This window comes from Brienomyrus brachyistius, chromosome 1 (assembly GCF_023856365.1).
Source record: "Brienomyrus brachyistius isolate T26 chromosome 1, BBRACH_0.4, whole genome shotgun sequence".
Lineage (NCBI taxonomy): Eukaryota > Metazoa > Chordata > Actinopteri > Osteoglossiformes > Mormyridae > Brienomyrus > Brienomyrus brachyistius.
In genome coordinates, this window is record NC_064533.1 from 22,847,402 (window position 1) to 22,864,951 (window position 17,550).

A 17,550-nucleotide genomic window follows, 5' to 3' on the forward strand; every position below is an offset into this window, starting at 1 on the left:
ATATTATGATTAATGAGCTCAGACACTGGGTCGGGTCTTTTCACAACTTTAAACTGACAGATTTTTTTTTTTGTATTTTACGTGTATTATGCAATCTTTACTTTGAAATTGTGAAGCTACAGCTTTAAAAAAGTTTGTTTATTTCTCACCATCAAGAATCCCTCTGAGTTCCTTAACTGAATTAGTGTTGAGATGGGTTTTTTTATCATAACATGCTATTAACAGCGTACAGCTAAACCAAGACTCTTTCAGACTGGGTGGTGAAATGTGAGCCGGACTGCTCACGAGCAGCTAAAGCATAACTCCTAGCTGAATCGGCAGACGATCAAAAATGACATGCAGGGTAATGAAGGAGCAACGCTGGGGGCGCTGTTAAATCCTGTCGTTTTCAAGATCTGCTCAAGGTGGGGCCATTTATCTTCCCCACAGACAGCCGCCCCACAACACTACCTGATATTCAGCAGACTTGCTTTGCAGTTATCGAGGTGGGGCACTTGACAAACCCCTATTACGGGGAAGCATCATATGGCAATTATTTATGCTGGGCGCAATCTGAATTGCTTTGGTACGATATCCACCGGGAAAGTCAGCTCAAACACAAAACACCTACAGCGCCTTCGAAACGGGAAAGATGTGATCGTAGATTAGAACCGTAGGGTGTTCAAGGCAGTCAGGATTAATCCCTTTATTTCGCTCAATAGCAGAAACAGGGTGCGTCTTTCACAGAATGCTGTTTTGTTCCAGAGAACGAGTGCATCCAAAAAACTGCATGCATGTATGTTAGATTCAGGACACTTATGTGATTGAGTAAGAAAAATCTGCAACAATAAATAATGATTTTAAGGCTCATGGGAGTTTAAAGGACACAAAAATGTCCTGAAGGGAGAGCGCAAAATGACTGGCTCATTCTCTGAACCAGACTGAAGAGGTCAAACTAACAGGAGATGGGACCAACCAATCAGAATTCTTGCTCCCGCCTCCTCGAGTGGCATGGGCCCACCTTTACAATGTGATTGATTCAGAGAGAGAATCAATCATTTTTCATTCCGCCCTCAGAACATTTTTGTGAATGTAAAAGTGAATATGTAGTGAGATCTTGCATATTCTAATGATCTAAATGATAAAACACCAAAATGTAAATTTCCTTCTAATATTTATTTGCTAATCAGATGCTTTTACCAAAAGCAATATTGCATTTCTACACATTCCTTATCACCTTGAGGCAAATTGCTTTGATTCACGTGGGGAATCTAGTTCAGAAGTAAACTGGCAGCTTCCGAATACATCAACATCCAAAGTGCTCTACCTTCATCTCAAATCAACAAACAAAATCAAATTATTTTCTTTATTTTTTTAAAAAAATAATTTGGTGCTATTCTTGATAAATTGCTTGGTTTAAATAAAAACAAAAACAAAACAAACAACAAAAAGGACTTCAAGTGACTTCAAGGACAAAGCCATGGTCCGATACAGACTCCATGGTGATTCGAAGCACATTCCAGGGTATGTTTTCAGAACTGGAAATCTTCATCCGTCATGTCTATAGCCCAGGCAAACTTGTCCCTTTGGGTTTTGTTGTAGATCTTCTCAATCGGAACCCCAAATTTTTTACACCTACAATTGTCAAAAAATTGTAATTTGTTAATTGTCAATTGTAAAAAAACCACACACCCAACTTCAGTCATTATGAAACAAATTCAGATGGAACTTTTAGCTTTAGCACCGAAATCTTATTCAATGTCCTTTGGAAGGAAATGAGACTATTCCATACCAGGCCACTGAAATCCTGGGGTCGAGGTAGTTGAGTTTGGAGGTGCCCAGAGCAATGACCTTGTTCTCCTCACGGTCAGTCATCTGGAGCTTCAACTTCTTTAGCTGCTCCTTCAGCCTCTCCACCACCTTCTCCTTCTGCTCTACAAGCCTGGGACGAGACACAGAGCCCAGTGAGGTAGGAGACCTCTTTCCCAGGAAGAACATCTCAAGGGTAACAAACAAATGCACTAAACCAGGGGTATCAAACTCCATTCCTGGGGGGGCCGGAGCCCTGCACATTTTTGGGTTTCCCCTCGTTTAACACACCTGATTCAACTCCTTGTGCTAATTACCACACAGCTCTTGAGTTGAATCATTTCTGTTGGAACAGGGAGAGAACTAAGCTACACAGGACTCTGACCCCCCAGGACTGCAGTTTGACACCCCTGCACTAAACCATACCACATTAAATTATGACAAACTTAAAAGCAAAACAGATGCTGACATTATTTCATTACTTGTCTTGTGCATTTTGTGTTCTCCAGCACGTCACACAAAAGTAACCCAATGTAATTTTATCGGTACAGCAGTGTCTTACTTCTTTAGTTTATCAGTTTTATTTTGACGGTACTGGTTCTTGGCTTCCTTAAGCTCCTTTTTGGCAGTTTCTAGAAGTTTCTCCTTTAGTTCAATCTACAAACAGCAGTTTGTGGGGGGGAGGGGGGGGGGGGTTAGACATCAGATGAAGGAAACTAAATCACACATTAAAACATGTGGATTTTAATGACAGCACCTTCTCCTGCAGGTTCTGCATGGACTTTTCAAAGGTCTTCGGTGCTGCCCTCTGGTGGTTACAGAGAATGGCCACAGCTCGATTGGCCCTGTTATAGGCCAAGATTTTTTCTTCCACAGACATATCAACTGTGAATTTAAAAAAAGGGAAGAGCTGGAAGCATGTCTAAAGTAAGCATTTGTATGTCCTGGTTAAAAACAAATATATATGTGGTGAATGAAACTAAAACAAATATGATTTGGGCCAATACCAACATGAAGGAACAAAATGGGTTTTTAAATACATACATCCACCTACTTATTCAGTGCAGGGTCATAGTCGGGTGGGTTTAAAAAATGTGTACATGGTAATTATATTATATTAAGCAAGTCAGAGAGGTAGAGAGAGATGGAGAGAAAGACTTATTCTATAGACAGAAACAGAGAGATACAGAGACAGATAGATACTGATCAAACTGGACGGCTATAATTCGACATGACAGGGAATCTCCCCAACCAAGGCCCCCCCTCCTCCTGTCACACGGTGGTCCTGGTCCCCGCAGCCCCACCCAAAACTCACACGCCGTCAGCCTGTTCAGCTGGTCCTGCAGTGTGGTGGAGGCGTTGTACGTGCGGAACACTTTGGCCGTCAGACCCTTCATGGAGTCCTGTAGCGTCTTGTTCAGGTATGTGGTCTGATGCAAGAACACACGGTCACATGACCAACGGGACGTCATTTTCCCCGAAGCCAGTGAGATCCCAACTGGACCTTATCAAGTCACATATCAGCAGACTAAATAACAAATCAATTACATAAAAAATAAACAAAAACATCCCTTAATTATATTCAAAATGCCAAAAAAATGAACTTTGTTTCCTTTTCTGAAAAGAACCCATTTTTGATGTACAGGTTTCCAGATGTCATGTTACTTACATTAATTCTGTCAAAGAGGTCGTCATCCGGGTTTTTATTTTCCATAAACAGCTTCAAATTTTTAAAAACCTGAATGTGGGAACAAATACCGAAAAGACTGAGAAGCCAAAACACAAACACAGCTACAGGAAGGAGGATAAACAGCACTTTATGGGTCCCCCATGGGGAAATTCTCTGTCCCATCTTGTTTTCCGTGACACAGACACACATGTAGGTGACGGAAAGCTCAGCAGCAAAGGACAGCCACCCGCAGCAGTGCCCAGGGAGCTGGGGCTTAAGGGCCTCGCGCAAGACCCCACAGACGTGCCAAGGATGGGGTTAGAATCGGCAACCTTCCGATCACAGGCACAGAGGCTTTGCCCACTGATAGACGGGCGATTGAGTGGCCCCCTCCCTCATTATGGGAGACTCCTGCATGACTCCACCATGGTACCCCTCAATCTCCCAGCTCACCCGCTTTTCCACAGGCACCTTGTTGTAGTAACGGATGGAGTCCTTGCCCAGGAAGTCAAACTCCACCACGTGCTCCAGGCCGTCGAGCTGCGGATGGAGGGTGATGTGTTCCACGCGTAGCGAGCAGCAGCCCACCGTGTCCGCTGTCTCGCCCTCCTCCTTTTCGTTACCTGCCCGCAGGGCCAGCTGCGGGCACAGAAAATGGGGCGGAGTCACAGAAAGAAGATAGAGCAAATGAGGGCATGTCTGATGATGTCAGTAAAAATGTAGGGATGGGGGGGGGGGCTTTAGGCCAGAGGAGGTATTTGAAAATTTAAAAGCACTCTTTAAAAGGTATCGGTGTCATAAGAACAACTGATCACATTAGCCAATGGTTGCTTTAAATCTTTGAGTGACAGGGGAGGGGGCACTCCACAGGCCAATCAGTTTTCAGCTGGGGCCAGTGCCCCTGTGACCCCATCCCTATATAGACCCCCTGCTGGGCATGTACATATGGGCTAGATATTCTCATGTGAGAATAGTTAGCATCAGGGAGCCTTAGCATAGCAGGTTGGCTGGGGAGGCCAGGCGACACTGTGCCGCAGGTGTACCTTGTCGATGAAGTAGATGGCCACGCCCCTCTGCCTCTTCTTCATCTCCCGAGACTTCCAGTCCCGCCTGTACTCCGACCTGATTGCATCCACCTTCAGCTTCAGCTTCCGAGCCACCTCGTACTTCTGCCAGTCCTTCTCTCCCTAGAACAACCAATTTGGAGGTTTGACAAATGACTCTACACTATGAATACTACAGTTCCACCAATCACAGGTGGGAAACCGACTGCGCAGCATACCTGTACTTGTGACTTTTCCTTGATGTAATTAGATGTCTGCCTTTTGCATTCACCATGTATAATTAATAAATTGATACTTGAGACTGTACAACAACTTTGAACCATGTGCTACTAATTCAAAATTCCCATCCAATAAGCATATTTAACCTTTAATGCATAACCAAAATTCTAGATCATCCTCATTCCTCAAAACAGAAAGTTTGAGGACCACTACCGAGGGCACATGTGGGAGATGAAACTGCGTTTGAAGGGGCAGAGGAGTGGAAACGACGTGACCCACCACCACGCACCTTGAGCTTGGAGCTGGGGTTCAGCATTATGTACTTGATGCTGCCCTGTACATTCTCCACCCAGGAGACCAGCCACGTCACAGTGTCATCGTGCTGCACCTTCTTCCACTTGTGACCAGCAGGGGGCGCAGGGATCTTTGATTCTCTATGCAGAAGAACATTTGCTGGTTAATCTCCAGGAACTTGTTAAGCTGTCGACCCCCATCTTATTAGAGCTCAGCACCACCCGACAGAAGTGCCGGGGTAACAGCTGCACGTCACACCAAACATCTGGAGAACAACACAAGACCAAATCAGTCTATGAATCTTGAGTATTCCAGCCAAAGCCATTTCAGCAGAGACATCGCTGTTCTATAGTCACGTCATTCATCAGTTTTCTAGCATTCTTTCCCTCTATCAAGAACCATTCAAGAATTTCCCCCTAGGATCAAAAGAGCTGTACATCTATTATACATGAATTAATATTAGACTGCCATTCTGGTCGAGTGCCTTTGGGCAAATGTGGTGTGAAAGGTGAAAGAAAAAATTGTGACAGCCAATAGGATTGTGCCAAGGATTGTGACAGCCAATAGGACTGTGCCAAGGATTGTGACAGCCAATAGGACTGTGCCAAGAAAGCAGCTCACTTGCTGCAATTGATGGTGATGTCCTCTGGTAGGATCCTCTTCTTCAGCTTGCCCATCTTCGGGTGCTCTCCACGGCCACGGAACAGGCCTGGTGGCTCCACTCGGAAGTTACCGATCTTCTCCCGGTGGCCGTCCAGGGTGCAGAAGCCGTACTCCTCAGTCAGCTTCTTCTGCTCCTCCTTCTGCGCCTGCAGGGGAATATTGGCGTCTTTCACAGCCATCGCACGCCTATGGAGCCTGGCGAGTCACCAGAGACATCAGTCCATCAGCATGACACTGTAGCTCAACAAGCAGAGTGCTGCATTAATGCAAAGATCGGGGGTTCAAATCCCAAGAAGCTTACATAGAACCCTAACCCTACTGTCTACTACATGTCGCTTTGGATAAGAGCATCAAATAAAATGTAAATGGTTAAGGTACCTGCTTCTCTTCCTTCGTCATTGCCTTCCTCTTCTCTGCTTGGTCCAAGAAGTACTGGTGGATCTCCCGGAAGTCACATTTGGAAAGACTGTGGATCAAGCCTCTTTCCTCATCTGTCATTTCCTGGTTTAATGGTAATGTGAGGAGGGAACATTTTTAACACTATCGACTGAGGGATCAAGTAGATTTTCCCTTTTACATATATAGTTGAGACCAGAAGTAGTCAAACACCTAGATTAAAGACTTTCAAAGTCAATGCGTGACAACTCAAAGCATTTTCTATGTGAAGTCAATCAGGGCATATAATTTCCACAAGGAGTAACGTCAGAACAACAGCTAAAACAACCATTTAACATAAAAGCTCAAGAATTATATTCAGGGTGCAAAACACACAGGTTGCATGCACTTTCGTACATGCATGCCATTACTGCATATTTATCCCTTCAAAGCATGTGACAAAGTGAATCACCTCTCTCCAGTCAGCAAAGAAATTCTTCTGAAAGACCTCCTTGGTGGTGTACTCATGGTCCAGCATTTTGGCGTAGAAGGTAGCGACCTCCTCGGTGGCGGGACTGAGCTGCACGTGCTCACCTGCAACACATAGTAGCCGCCTTGGATGGGCTGTGAAAACCTGCCGGGTCGTGCTGTACTAGCAGAGCCCCACAGGGCAGCTAAACACAAGCCGACAATGACACACCTGCACCGCACGCAGGAACAGGTGACCGAGAGGGTCAGGGCTCCTCACCATTGTAGTAGAAACACACGTTTTCTGGTAGCGGCTCATACTCAGGGGGGAACAGAGGCCCTTCATGCTCAAGGGTCTTCCATTTTTTACCATCGTGAGAACATCCCTCCTCCCACCTAAGAAAAAAAAAGTGATTAAAATCTGAAAGGCAGTGACTTAAGATTAAGAAATACATCAGCGACAAACATACATATAGTGCAAAACAAAGTGCAAAGAAAGTTAAAAAGTCCACACTATACAAACACAGATAAACATGAAAGATAAACAGTCTAACACAGCAAATACACTAATACATAGCACACTTTTCTTTTAAAAAGTAAAAAAAAAAAAAAAAAAAAACACAGAACCTAAAGTGAAGTTTCAAAAAGAACAATTACGGTACACTATAAAACCTCTTTAATGCAGCTTAAGATCAGCATGAATGCATTAGCAAAGTATGTTACAATCCGCATTGAACCAACTATTGGCCAAAAGACATATTGTTTTTTGTTTCATCAACTTGAACTGGACTGGACTATTCAAGTTAATTTATCTTAAAACACATCGTTTACGCGAATCCCCTAACGGCGCAGGTAATACAGAAATCCCAAGATAACGGTCTTACAGGAGAAGCGACCTGCTTAAGCTCAACTTCAAGTTAACATTTCAATTCATCTTACGTTTTTTCATCGCACGGATTTCCTAGCAATTGCGTTATTCAGTGAAGGTATAATGACAAAGTGTAATTTACCTCTTTACCTTTTCTCTCTGTTTTTGTCTTTGACAGCTCGGACCACGTGTACCAAAACTCCTCCGTGACAGCAATAAGGACGCCGTTCGGTTCGGTTTCGAAAAACATTTTAGCAGAACAATGCCGACTGCATATATATTCATCGCACACTACCTGTATTAATACAGAGCCAGGGCATCGCGAACGAATAATCCACTCATCCGTTTCATGTGTAGCATATTATTACACCTAATGGCACATTGGTGTAGTGCTGCGTGTCGCATTCTAATGTGTCCCCCTTGAAACAAGGACTACGGTACTTCGTTCCTAGGGCACCAAAACAAGGGTGAACACTAAACAAAACGTGGATTAGCAGCAAGATTGGATGCACTACCTTATAATTAATGCCATTACACTAAAGGAATACCACAAAACAAGTATATAAATGAATACATTGTAATTAGGCATCACTGAACTCACCACTTCCATTTGTCATCCTCTTCCTTTTTGTCCTCGTCCCCAGCACACTCTACCTGGGTCTTCCTGGCTCGCTCTCTCTTATTCGATTTGTCTTTTTCTCCCTGGTCCTTCTTGCGCTTCTTTGTCGGATTTCCCATCTCATCCTTTTGGTCTTTTTTATTCCTCCCCGTGTTCGACTCCTTTTTAATTGTCTTATCTTTGGCTTGTAACTTTTCTTTTAACCTATCATCCTGCAGTGGGAATTCCTCTTCTTCCTCCTCCTTAACCGGGCTATCGTCATTCCCGTTCTGGTCCTGAAATCATATGCAAGGCTGGTTGAGAGGACGTCCATGCTTTGGATGCCGGTTGTCTAAGAAATCGAGAATATGTCCATGTACATTCTCTTTGTCTACAAATAATGCACAATTTCCGGAGTTAAATTCATATTTTTCCTTTTAGAAAATGACCATAAATGTCAACCATGGTTATTTCAACCTAATTACCTCTTCTCCTTCGCTCTCAGCTTCATCTTTGACTTTTTTCTTACAGGTCTCAGATCTGTGGAGGAATGACTTATGGTAGAAGATTCAAGTAATCAGGAGAGAAGGACCTAATGACCATCATTTACAACCTGACTGCTACAGAGTGAATGTGAGTGCTACAATTGGCCATAGATGAAGAGATGTAAGAGATACAGAATACAAAGATCTAGCCAATGTTCTGAAAGTTCTAAGTTTATTCATGTTTTTGTTACCTTTTTCCTGTTAGTTGTGTGTCTCCTCTTTGCTCCCTGCTCTCCAGACCTTTTTCCCTTCTTGAGTCTGCATTTCGGCTGCGTTTTAGCCAAGCCTGCATAGAGATAAGAGGAGCCCTAGTCCTACAATAACTTCAGTGACAGCAAAGCAACATTTTCCCCCATTTGTTTTAAAGACCTACATGAAGGATGTAAGATGTTATAAAATAAGCAGAAGTTCGGTTTGGGCATAATTTAAACAAAGTACCTTGTTCCTGCCGTCAGGGATCTCCAAAGTCTTTCTTTTCGCAGTTTTATCTACTAACCTACATAAAAGATAATAACACAAGATGTCTTTTTACACAATAAAAAACTGATGATATAGGTTGAAAAAAGGGATTGTTAAGGAGACCCTAACCCCTTGGAATCCAATGGTATGTCCCCAAGCGCGGGTCCACGTCCGTCATCCCTGGCCCCTCCTGCCTCAAATGTCTCAAGTTCAGCAGACATGTTGTTGTTGATATCAAAAGAGCTTAAAAAATTGGGATGGTCAGTTAGTTTATGGCCTTTTCTTTTTAAGTATTAAAAATATTAAGAATTACTATACAATCCTGAAAAACGTAAATTAGCATGGTTAAAATTTTAAATTCTTACTTCTCACATGATGGAGGTGAATACTGCAAAAAAATAATGAATAAAAAAAAAAATATATATATATATCCATTTTATACACACACATATTTTTATACAAGCACAGTTTGAAAGGTTCTGTAGGAACCTACAAGCGGCAGAACCTCTCACCGTTTCTGCATCACTGGCTGCTCTGCCATTTGCTGCTTCTGCCTTTATACAGCCAGTCTGCTTGTCAGAACTAAAGAGATCCAGAGATCAGACTCAGGACCAAACTGCACTGTCGTCAGCAAAATGCTGCAGTACAGGACACATGACCAGTTCCAGCGAAAGGGAGAAAATCCTCTTCATTATACCACAGACAATGCAAATGCAACAGGTTACACTCAATTACTGATATTACTATTACTACTATCAATTGAAATTCAATCCTATGCAAGACATTTGCTGCTAAAATAAACAGAAAGATTTAGTCTCTTGTTTTTAAAATGTTGGTATTATGACTGTTTGATACACCTTACAATCATGTTACTGTGCCAGTGCTGGGAGACCGAAGTGAAGACCGGCCATTTTTATAAACGTGGACCTGGAGACATTAACTGCATTCATAGATGTTTTGCAGGTGAAGCAGCTTCTTCTGAAAGCAGCACCAGGGTCAGACTGCTATAAAGTGCACATTTTAGTGGAGCCGGGGGCATATTGGGCAATGAATCTCAGCGGGACACTGAAATGTGACCTTGGGGCAGCGATGCGCCACAGTACGGCGATCGGGGTTACTGTACGGGTCTGTCTCGGCCGACGGAAGGCAGATGGGTCCTACAGGCACCGCTGAGGCATGCGCAGATGTCCCAGCCCTCCATGGGGGGTGGGGGGGGGGGGGGGCTGACAGCACAGCACACTCAACAAATCACAACCAGGGCAAAATGACTTTGCAGTGAGTGTACCAGAGCTCAAAGGCAGGCGTAGATGCTGACCCAGACTGTCAAGTCTCATGCAGAATTCAGCCAGTAAACCAAGTTAAAATTTGGGGCAAAAAAATAGGTCTTAACTCCACATGGAATTCCTGTTGTATGAAAAAAAAAGACCAATGTTCCATTTGTTTAGGGACTTTCAGATGTTGGTAGAGGACCAGAGATAAAGACGACATTCATAACAACAACAATAATAATAACGATAAATTCATGGAGGCCTCACCTCGTGACCTTCGCCTCCTGGAGAGGCTTACGGTGCTTTTCCTGTAATAAAAGGACCAAACATCAGGACATAAAGGAATAAAGGACGAAGCCAAATCCAATCGCGCGTCTGTACCTTGCATGTCTTGCTGTGCTTCTCCTTCCCCTCCAAACGTTTCTGCTTTTCCTCCGCATCTTCCTTAACCCTTTTACTGTGTGGTGTAAGCGTATTACAATAATCTATCACCCTCCTACGCTGAGCGGTAATACATATTTATTACACTATCGATTACCTAATTCCGACATGAAATCCCGAAAGGTAAAAAGCAACGTTTTACTGTAAATCAATGTGGTCTTACCATTAAAATGGCCATATATACGCGCTAAATTATAAGGCGAACAAACTAAGTGCATTAAAAAAATTCCTCCAACGGACCTGGGCGGGGGGTTCTGGTTACTGGAGGCAGAGCTCCGCTTTTGGCCGGATTTGCCATCAGCCTTTCGGAATTTTCTTACTCCAAAGTTGGCTTCCATCACTGATAGTTTTGTTCGCAGGCACACGATGGCTGGCCTTTATCAGCCACAAAGACACAGGTAAAGCAACGCATCTTAATCAACTTCACGCCGCCTATGAGGTCCGCACTCATTTTAGGAGTGACATTATTATGGTAGCTATATAAAAATGAAAAGCAGTTTGCCCGTTTAACTGGCAGAGTAGGCCTTTAACTTTATATTTAATGGACAAAGCAAAATAATTAAATAATTAAAAATTCTTCTAAATAGCATGTCAATTGGTCAACCCCGACAACAACCTAAATCGTGGCAAGGGTTAATTTCACTGAATCAAATATCATAGAAATGTTCTCATCTTTATAAAAAAAATAAATAAATAACATGAACAAGCACAAGAGTACCTGACAAAAGAGATTGCACTACATTCAATGTATTTATACAATATGTGAAGTTTAAATGTAAGCTCTGCTGCTTATGTACGAGTACCAGTTACCTGCATACGCGATGAAAAAATGTCTCGGATTCTTTTTCACTCACAATTATATCCCTTTATAAACACTCGGTTTCATATGAGCCAGTTTGGAGAGAGATCCTACTGCGCATGTCACCGCGGAACCGAGTAATCTAACGCGTCTGCGGAGAATCTTGAAAATATCTGCCACTGAAATGCAATTAAAACCTCCACGCGGGGGGATATAGCCCCCAATAAATAGACATTTGTATTTCAATTATTATGTTCATTGGATTAGCAGATCATACACGAGGTAGTCTGGTATAAACGGATTTAATCTTCGTTCACTTCTTTACCGCAGACTATATTAAATCCGGCTAAACAAGAAATCCAGCTTCGTGATACAGACCCCAGGAGGTTAACATAAATAGTAAAGCTAAGGAAGGATAATTCTTTAAAAATTAAATAATTTTTAAACGCATTATACACTGCCTACTAAAATATGTCAATTTTAGGTGATGAAATATCAAGTGTATTCGCGGATGCCCCCCCAGTTAGCATAAGCAGGGCTTGCAGTTGAAAAAACATTAGTTTCGAATTTGTCAATCATTGCACAGTAGACCCTGATTGTAATGCGTTGTTCTGCGTACCATGTTCTTGGTAATATGATTCACCAGAGTAACAGCTCCTGGGCCTCCCTGCCCTTTGCAGAGTAACAAGCTGCAGCACGTCAACGCTACAGTGCAGTCGCGGCCTACTTTGAATGGCAGTCAATTATTTTTAACCACAGCAATATCACGCGTGCAACGTATTAGTAAAATAAAAAGGCGAAACGCAGATGCTTTAAACACTTTTTATTTGACGAATATGGCAACATATTAACCGTGGATGGCGAGGCGGTGGGCGGGACAGGAGCACCTGACATGCGGCTCTTCCAATGTGTATGGCCGCACAAATGGCGCCACCGTCGTCCGGCTGCAGGTCGCGGTTCATTTTCGGTTCGGTTTAAGGCTTGACTGCCTGACAATCTGAGCACAGCGGGAAGGTCCGGGCCGATGGAGGGTACGGGACGAGGAACCTCTCATAGCGAGCAGAACCTTTCCCAGTCCAAAGGGGTTCCTCAAACATGACTCTCACTGGCGGCCATCTTATTCAGTTCAATACATTATATTTCTCTTACATACAAGGAGTGTTCAACTCATAATTTTAAAATATTGTGTTAAAGAAATATACAATTCAAGTATAAATGACCAAATAATATCTGATATGTGAATCTATGCCATAAATAAAAATGTATATCTATATTATGTATATCTGCATAATTTTTTTTTTTTTTACATTTTTTAGATGAAGCACATAAGGTTAAGCATTGGGAATGAAGAGTGTCTTTGTAGAATGCACCTACTTCCCAACTTCAGCGTGGTCACCTGTGCAGCCTGTCCAGTGATTGAGTAGTCTTTCATTTCATCAATACAGTGTGACTGATGTAAATAAGCTATTACATCATAAGGCATTATGATTCTCACCTACCCCCCTCTCCCCTTTTGCCTGAACTTGTAAAGAGATTACATACCCATAAATACTTGTACTTAATGGGGACTTTTAATAACTGTGTTTATTTTTGTATGGGGGGTGGGGGGGCAAGGACACATAGGCTAAACGGATCCCTTTACATGCAACACACATTGTCCATGGACAGATTACACTAACCAGGAGCTACGCCAGATGCTGTTTTGTGTGTGAATGGGTGATGAGGTTCGCAGTGCTCCGGTGCTGTGAAGTATGAACTTATTTTATGGAACTGCTGGAAGCCAAACTTTATGCCCCAAAGGTGTCATATTCCATACAGCATGAAGCAAAAAAGTGTCCTCTGAAGGGTGAGGGTTTAAGCCTAGAAGCACAGAGAGAGAAGAGATGTTAGCAGGTGCATGAAGCTGAGCAATAAATCCAGAAGGCACATTAGCAACAGCAAAAGCATGAAGCGAGGTTAAGGAGCCAGGTGAAAGCCTGTCCTACAAGACGATGACCTGACAAGTCAAAATGAGCGAAGCCAAAATTGTGTGTGTGTGTGTGTTTTTTAGGCAATTCATGAATGGTCAAGCTGTATAACCCAGAAAATAATATGGATGAGAAAATAAGAAAACAGAATTATAACCACTAGAGGGCAGACAACACACACGTCATAAATCACGTTGTACTACAGAAGAATGAGGCCAACTTAGACAACCGACAATGCCTCTCTAAAATTGAGGTCAGACACTTTTTTTGAAAGAATCCAATTTCTCTGCACCAGACTGCCGACCACAAAAGCTCTCTGAACCTACTCTTGCACACACACAAACAGCCAGGGAAACATGCCCTTCCTGTGAAGAACCCCCAGTATGTCACCTCAGCTATTTCCCCATCCAATGGACAGAGGACCAGCCTTGACGAGACAGGCCCAGGTCTTACCAGGTGTCACTCGTCTCCTTCCTCGGGCGAGATCTCCGTTTCTTTATGCACCACTACTTTGGTCACCGACATGTCAGGGTGCTGCTCCTTGGCTTCCTTAATGGCCTGAGCCAGAGCCTAACTCAGTAGAAAACATGGTTTGGGGGCCATCGTGGAAGACGAGTACGATTAGGAGCAGATCTCACAGGCAAAGACAATTCATTTAACTGTGCGAAGGAATCTCCTGTATCTGTAGTCACTCTCTTCACTGTAAGACGGTCCTAACCTCGTCGTGGTCAATGTCCGCGTCGCCTGTTATCACGATTCTCTTCTCGATCCTTGTTTCAGAGATGCCTCCCTTTACGGTCTGCAGACAGTGAACCAAAGGAAGGGTTTATGCCAATGCACTGCAGCAAAACAGGACCACCAAAGCTAGGCAATCCCAATTCCAGGGGAACTTAAGCCAATTCCTGTACAAGGTCGCGTGAAAGTTTGAAAGTGACTTCATCAGGTACAAACTGGCCTACACTGGGAATGAATCACCACAGAGATAATGCCTTCAGCCAAAGAACTGAAGTTGAACATAAAGCTGCACTACTAAAACCTCTCAAGTGCTACTGAGGATCTGCCAGCACTTGGCACATGGTTCTTAGCAATTATATGTCAAAGTAGCTAAATTGGGTCGCAATCGGTTTAGTTACCCACCCACCATTTGCTGCAGACAGTGGCGCAGTTTTAAAAAGTCACAAATGAGTGCCGAAACTTTTAACAAGTCTATGTGACAGCGGGCTGACCTTTGTAATGTGCGTGGTGGTGGTCGTGCTTCCTGTTTCCGACGTGATGGTCTGGCCGCTTGTCAGGACCTCCGCACTGGTACCTCCGATGGCTGCCTCGTCCTGCCAAACATTTATAGAGCCACAGGCTTGCTCTCTGGTCGTGGTCATGCTTGCGTGTGTAATCGCAACACTGATGAACCGTTACACTCACCACTTACAGATTTGATGATTTAGCTGCTCTTAGTGACCCTTTAATGTAGCGAAACTTGACTTTGTGAGACTGGAAAATTGCATTTATTTCCCCCGGGGATCAATAAACTATATCTTATCGAATATCCTATCGTAATAATAATGTGCTCTTAAAAATACTGCATAGTCCCTTTAAGTCAGTAAGTCTGGTCAGGTGATTTGCTGGAAGCGGCAACTCAGTTAAGTTATTATAGGAACCGTCAAACAGACAGACAATTGTTTTTTGAAAAGCAAGGAAAATTATAGACAAGAATCACTGCTTATTTATGAGTAAAAAGTCACTCCAGTTTTTATATTAATGCATTGTTTTATTAAACGTGTTAACAAAGAACTGTTATTAGGTTACTAGAACTACCTGTGTAGTTACATAAAAATAATCAACACCCACGTGACATCTCTGGGCCAATAAGAAAATGGCATTTACCCAAGCCGTGGTATAATATGCAGAATGACTGCATGCGATTAACGAGTCATATCAGGGTTCTCTCCTTGCCTCCTACGGGCCAATTTATACTCAATGCTCGCAATGCATCCACTAACACATCTTCGCCACCATGCATTTCCTGCATTCATTCAACGCGTCTTCTGAGTGTAATTAAGCTACACGTATGCAAGATGAAGTACCACCAAAAATACTGAGGGCAGTATGCCGAACTTTTATCATGCAGCAATGTGTTTATATAAGCTACACTTGATATTAACGTACGAATTCATTAGAATTTTTTTTATAATGAGTGGCTGGAAGATATTCATAGCAGATTTTTTATAAAGGCAGGTGAGTCATTTTTCTGAACAGTATTGTGTGCATCGATGTACATCATATTAATGTTAGTTTAATTTTCTTCTGCTTCCTAATTTAATGTGAGCAGTGTCACATGCACGAAGTATAAGTTATAAGGACATTACACACCGGTATAAGATATTTTCATGACGTTATTTTTAGTTACAGACCTGTTATTTAGAAATCTCAGTGATAAAATTCGTCAACTGCAGTTGGATTTAAGTTTTGCTAAAACATTTATACTCTGTCATGGGAAACAAAACTCAGCATGCTTTGCAACTTTAATTATTATTGCTTTTTCATATTATCTAGTATACCTTTAAAAAGTAGTTTAAAGCTTACTGCCACTACTTTTGCAGGAGTGCTATTTGTGCTTTCCGAGTCAATTACGATCATTCTCACCTGTGCTGTTTAAGTCACTCATAGGCATGTTTGTGAGAAATTATTTCATTTTGAACTATATATATGGTGCTCTACTCGTCTTCTCGTAAATACACTGTCACTGAGAATTATATTTGGTAGCTTGTGGCATTTTAGGCCACAAACTCATACTAACAGGTAAGACTGGAAACGACGGTGTTGACCAAGAGGATCTCTCACATTGCCCCCTGGTGGACATAACTTTTAACCCTCCAGATTGATGTAAACTACATGGGGAAGTGAGTTCAGCAACACCACTTGCAAAGCCACCGCCCACATCAGTGTTCGCATTGAAAGTGTTGAGTACAAATGGGCCCTACCTGTGATGCCCTGTGAGTAATCTTCGTTCTGCTCTCTGTGCAGACCTCCTGCGTATCCATGGTCTCCAACTCCTTCTTGGGTTGACGTTCTACACCGCCAAAGCTCAGAGATCCTGTCTCTGTTACTGGGGACTGTTTCAAAGAGAGAGGTCAAGGGGATGAGGACAAGCATGCCAGATGGGAATATGGAAGAGTCCTTTAAGCGCAATACTTGCAAGGGTCATTTGACCGTTTCCTGCTATTCTGATCTCACACATCCTCAACATCTGCCTACGAGACTGGGAGATGAAGGAGCTTCCATCAGCATAGCCTGTCCCGCATGCTTTCATACCCTGCCCTGCCCCAGTACCTCACCACACCTGTGTCACAGCTGTTGTCGTCGTCTGCTCCTGATGTGATCGCTGAGAGTGCACCGATGTCACGACGAACGTGTCCTGCAATCAGAAATGGAGAATCGATCATTTTACACTGAGGATAAGGGATACACTACCAATGAAATAACATGGTTCACTAAACGTCCACTAAATTCACAAAGGAACTCTTTTCTCTATTAATATACACTGCTGGATTTAACAATGCGTGTGATGTCTTTCGTAGGGAATATCAAGGAAATAACCTGAGATTAAGTACAATATTAGTCAAAATCCTGGGCATACCTGATTTAAATGCATCTATCTATTTTAACTCTGTTATTCACCTTATAGTAAAAGGCCTCAGTGTAATGAAGTAATATACATCACATACTGCAACAACAAGAGAATTGTTCAATTGTTCAACATCTCAAAATATTCTCAAATTTCAGACCCTGCAAGCCCCCTGTGACTTCAGTGACAGCATTGCAGACTCTCGGCATTCTTTCTACCGGCTTCTAGATGTAGCCACCTGGAATGCTTCTCCAACAGTCCTTAATGTTTCCTCACATTTTGGGCACAAGGTGTCCACCCTGCTCTTACTCTTTGATCCACCTCATCCAGGGTTTACGTCCCGGGATTGTGGAGACCAGGTCAACTGTCACAGTCTTATATCTCTTTCTTTGTTCATAAGATAATACTCACTACATAAAGTCATGGAGTGCTTAGGGTCATTA

General features: G+C 42.8%; 2 protein-coding genes across 13 annotated transcripts in view; both read right to left on the reverse strand.

The window, feature by feature from the left end:
- Positions 1-1,136: 1,136 nt before the first annotated feature.
- Positions 1,137-11,683, reverse strand: top1mt (DNA topoisomerase I mitochondrial). Of its 8 annotated transcripts, none has more exons than XM_049029093.1 (24): positions 11,530-11,683; positions 10,960-11,094; positions 10,660-10,735; positions 10,546-10,586; positions 9,523-9,592; positions 9,376-9,398; positions 9,140-9,253; positions 8,990-9,047; positions 8,743-8,837; positions 8,492-8,546; positions 8,010-8,302; positions 6,821-6,936; positions 6,545-6,666; positions 6,076-6,198; positions 5,656-5,843; positions 5,030-5,174; positions 4,501-4,644; positions 3,911-4,096; positions 3,458-3,526; positions 3,104-3,218; positions 2,546-2,673; positions 2,351-2,445; positions 1,772-1,921; positions 1,137-1,614 (listed from the first exon to the last, which is right to left on the reverse strand). In XM_049029093.1, the coding sequence occupies exons 2-24, from the start codon at positions 11,055-11,057 to the stop codon at positions 1,512-1,514; spliced, it is 2,607 nt and encodes an 868-aa protein (XP_048885050.1). In that variant the 5' UTR covers positions 11,058-11,094; positions 11,530-11,683; the 3' UTR covers positions 1,137-1,511. The 8 variants fall into 8 exon arrangements, 7 of the variants coding, with proteins under 7 accessions (XP_048885050.1, XP_048885059.1, XP_048885082.1 ...); XM_049029102.1 differs by lacking the exon at positions 11,530-11,683 and adding an exon at positions 11,438-11,450; XR_007400433.1 differs by lacking the exon at positions 2,351-2,445.
- Positions 11,684-12,329: 646 nt separating this feature from the next.
- Positions 12,330-17,550, reverse strand: part of LOC125750765 (protein 4.1-like) — a 43,868-nt gene continuing 38,647 nt past the window's right edge. For all 5 annotated transcript variants that reach the window (XM_049029019.1, XM_049029028.1, XM_049029045.1 and 2 more), the window contains 6 exons: positions 16,823-16,897; positions 16,464-16,595; positions 14,712-14,813; positions 14,204-14,284; positions 13,939-14,055; positions 12,330-13,378 (listed from right to left, as the gene is read on the reverse strand). In XM_049029019.1, the coding sequence (XP_048884976.1) occupies positions 13,945-14,055; positions 14,204-14,284; positions 14,712-14,813; positions 16,464-16,595; positions 16,823-16,897 (501 nt within the window). In that variant the 3' untranslated portion in view covers positions 12,330-13,378; positions 13,939-13,944. The remainder of the gene's footprint in view (positions 13,379-13,938; positions 14,056-14,203; positions 14,285-14,711; positions 14,814-16,463; positions 16,596-16,822; positions 16,898-17,550) is intronic.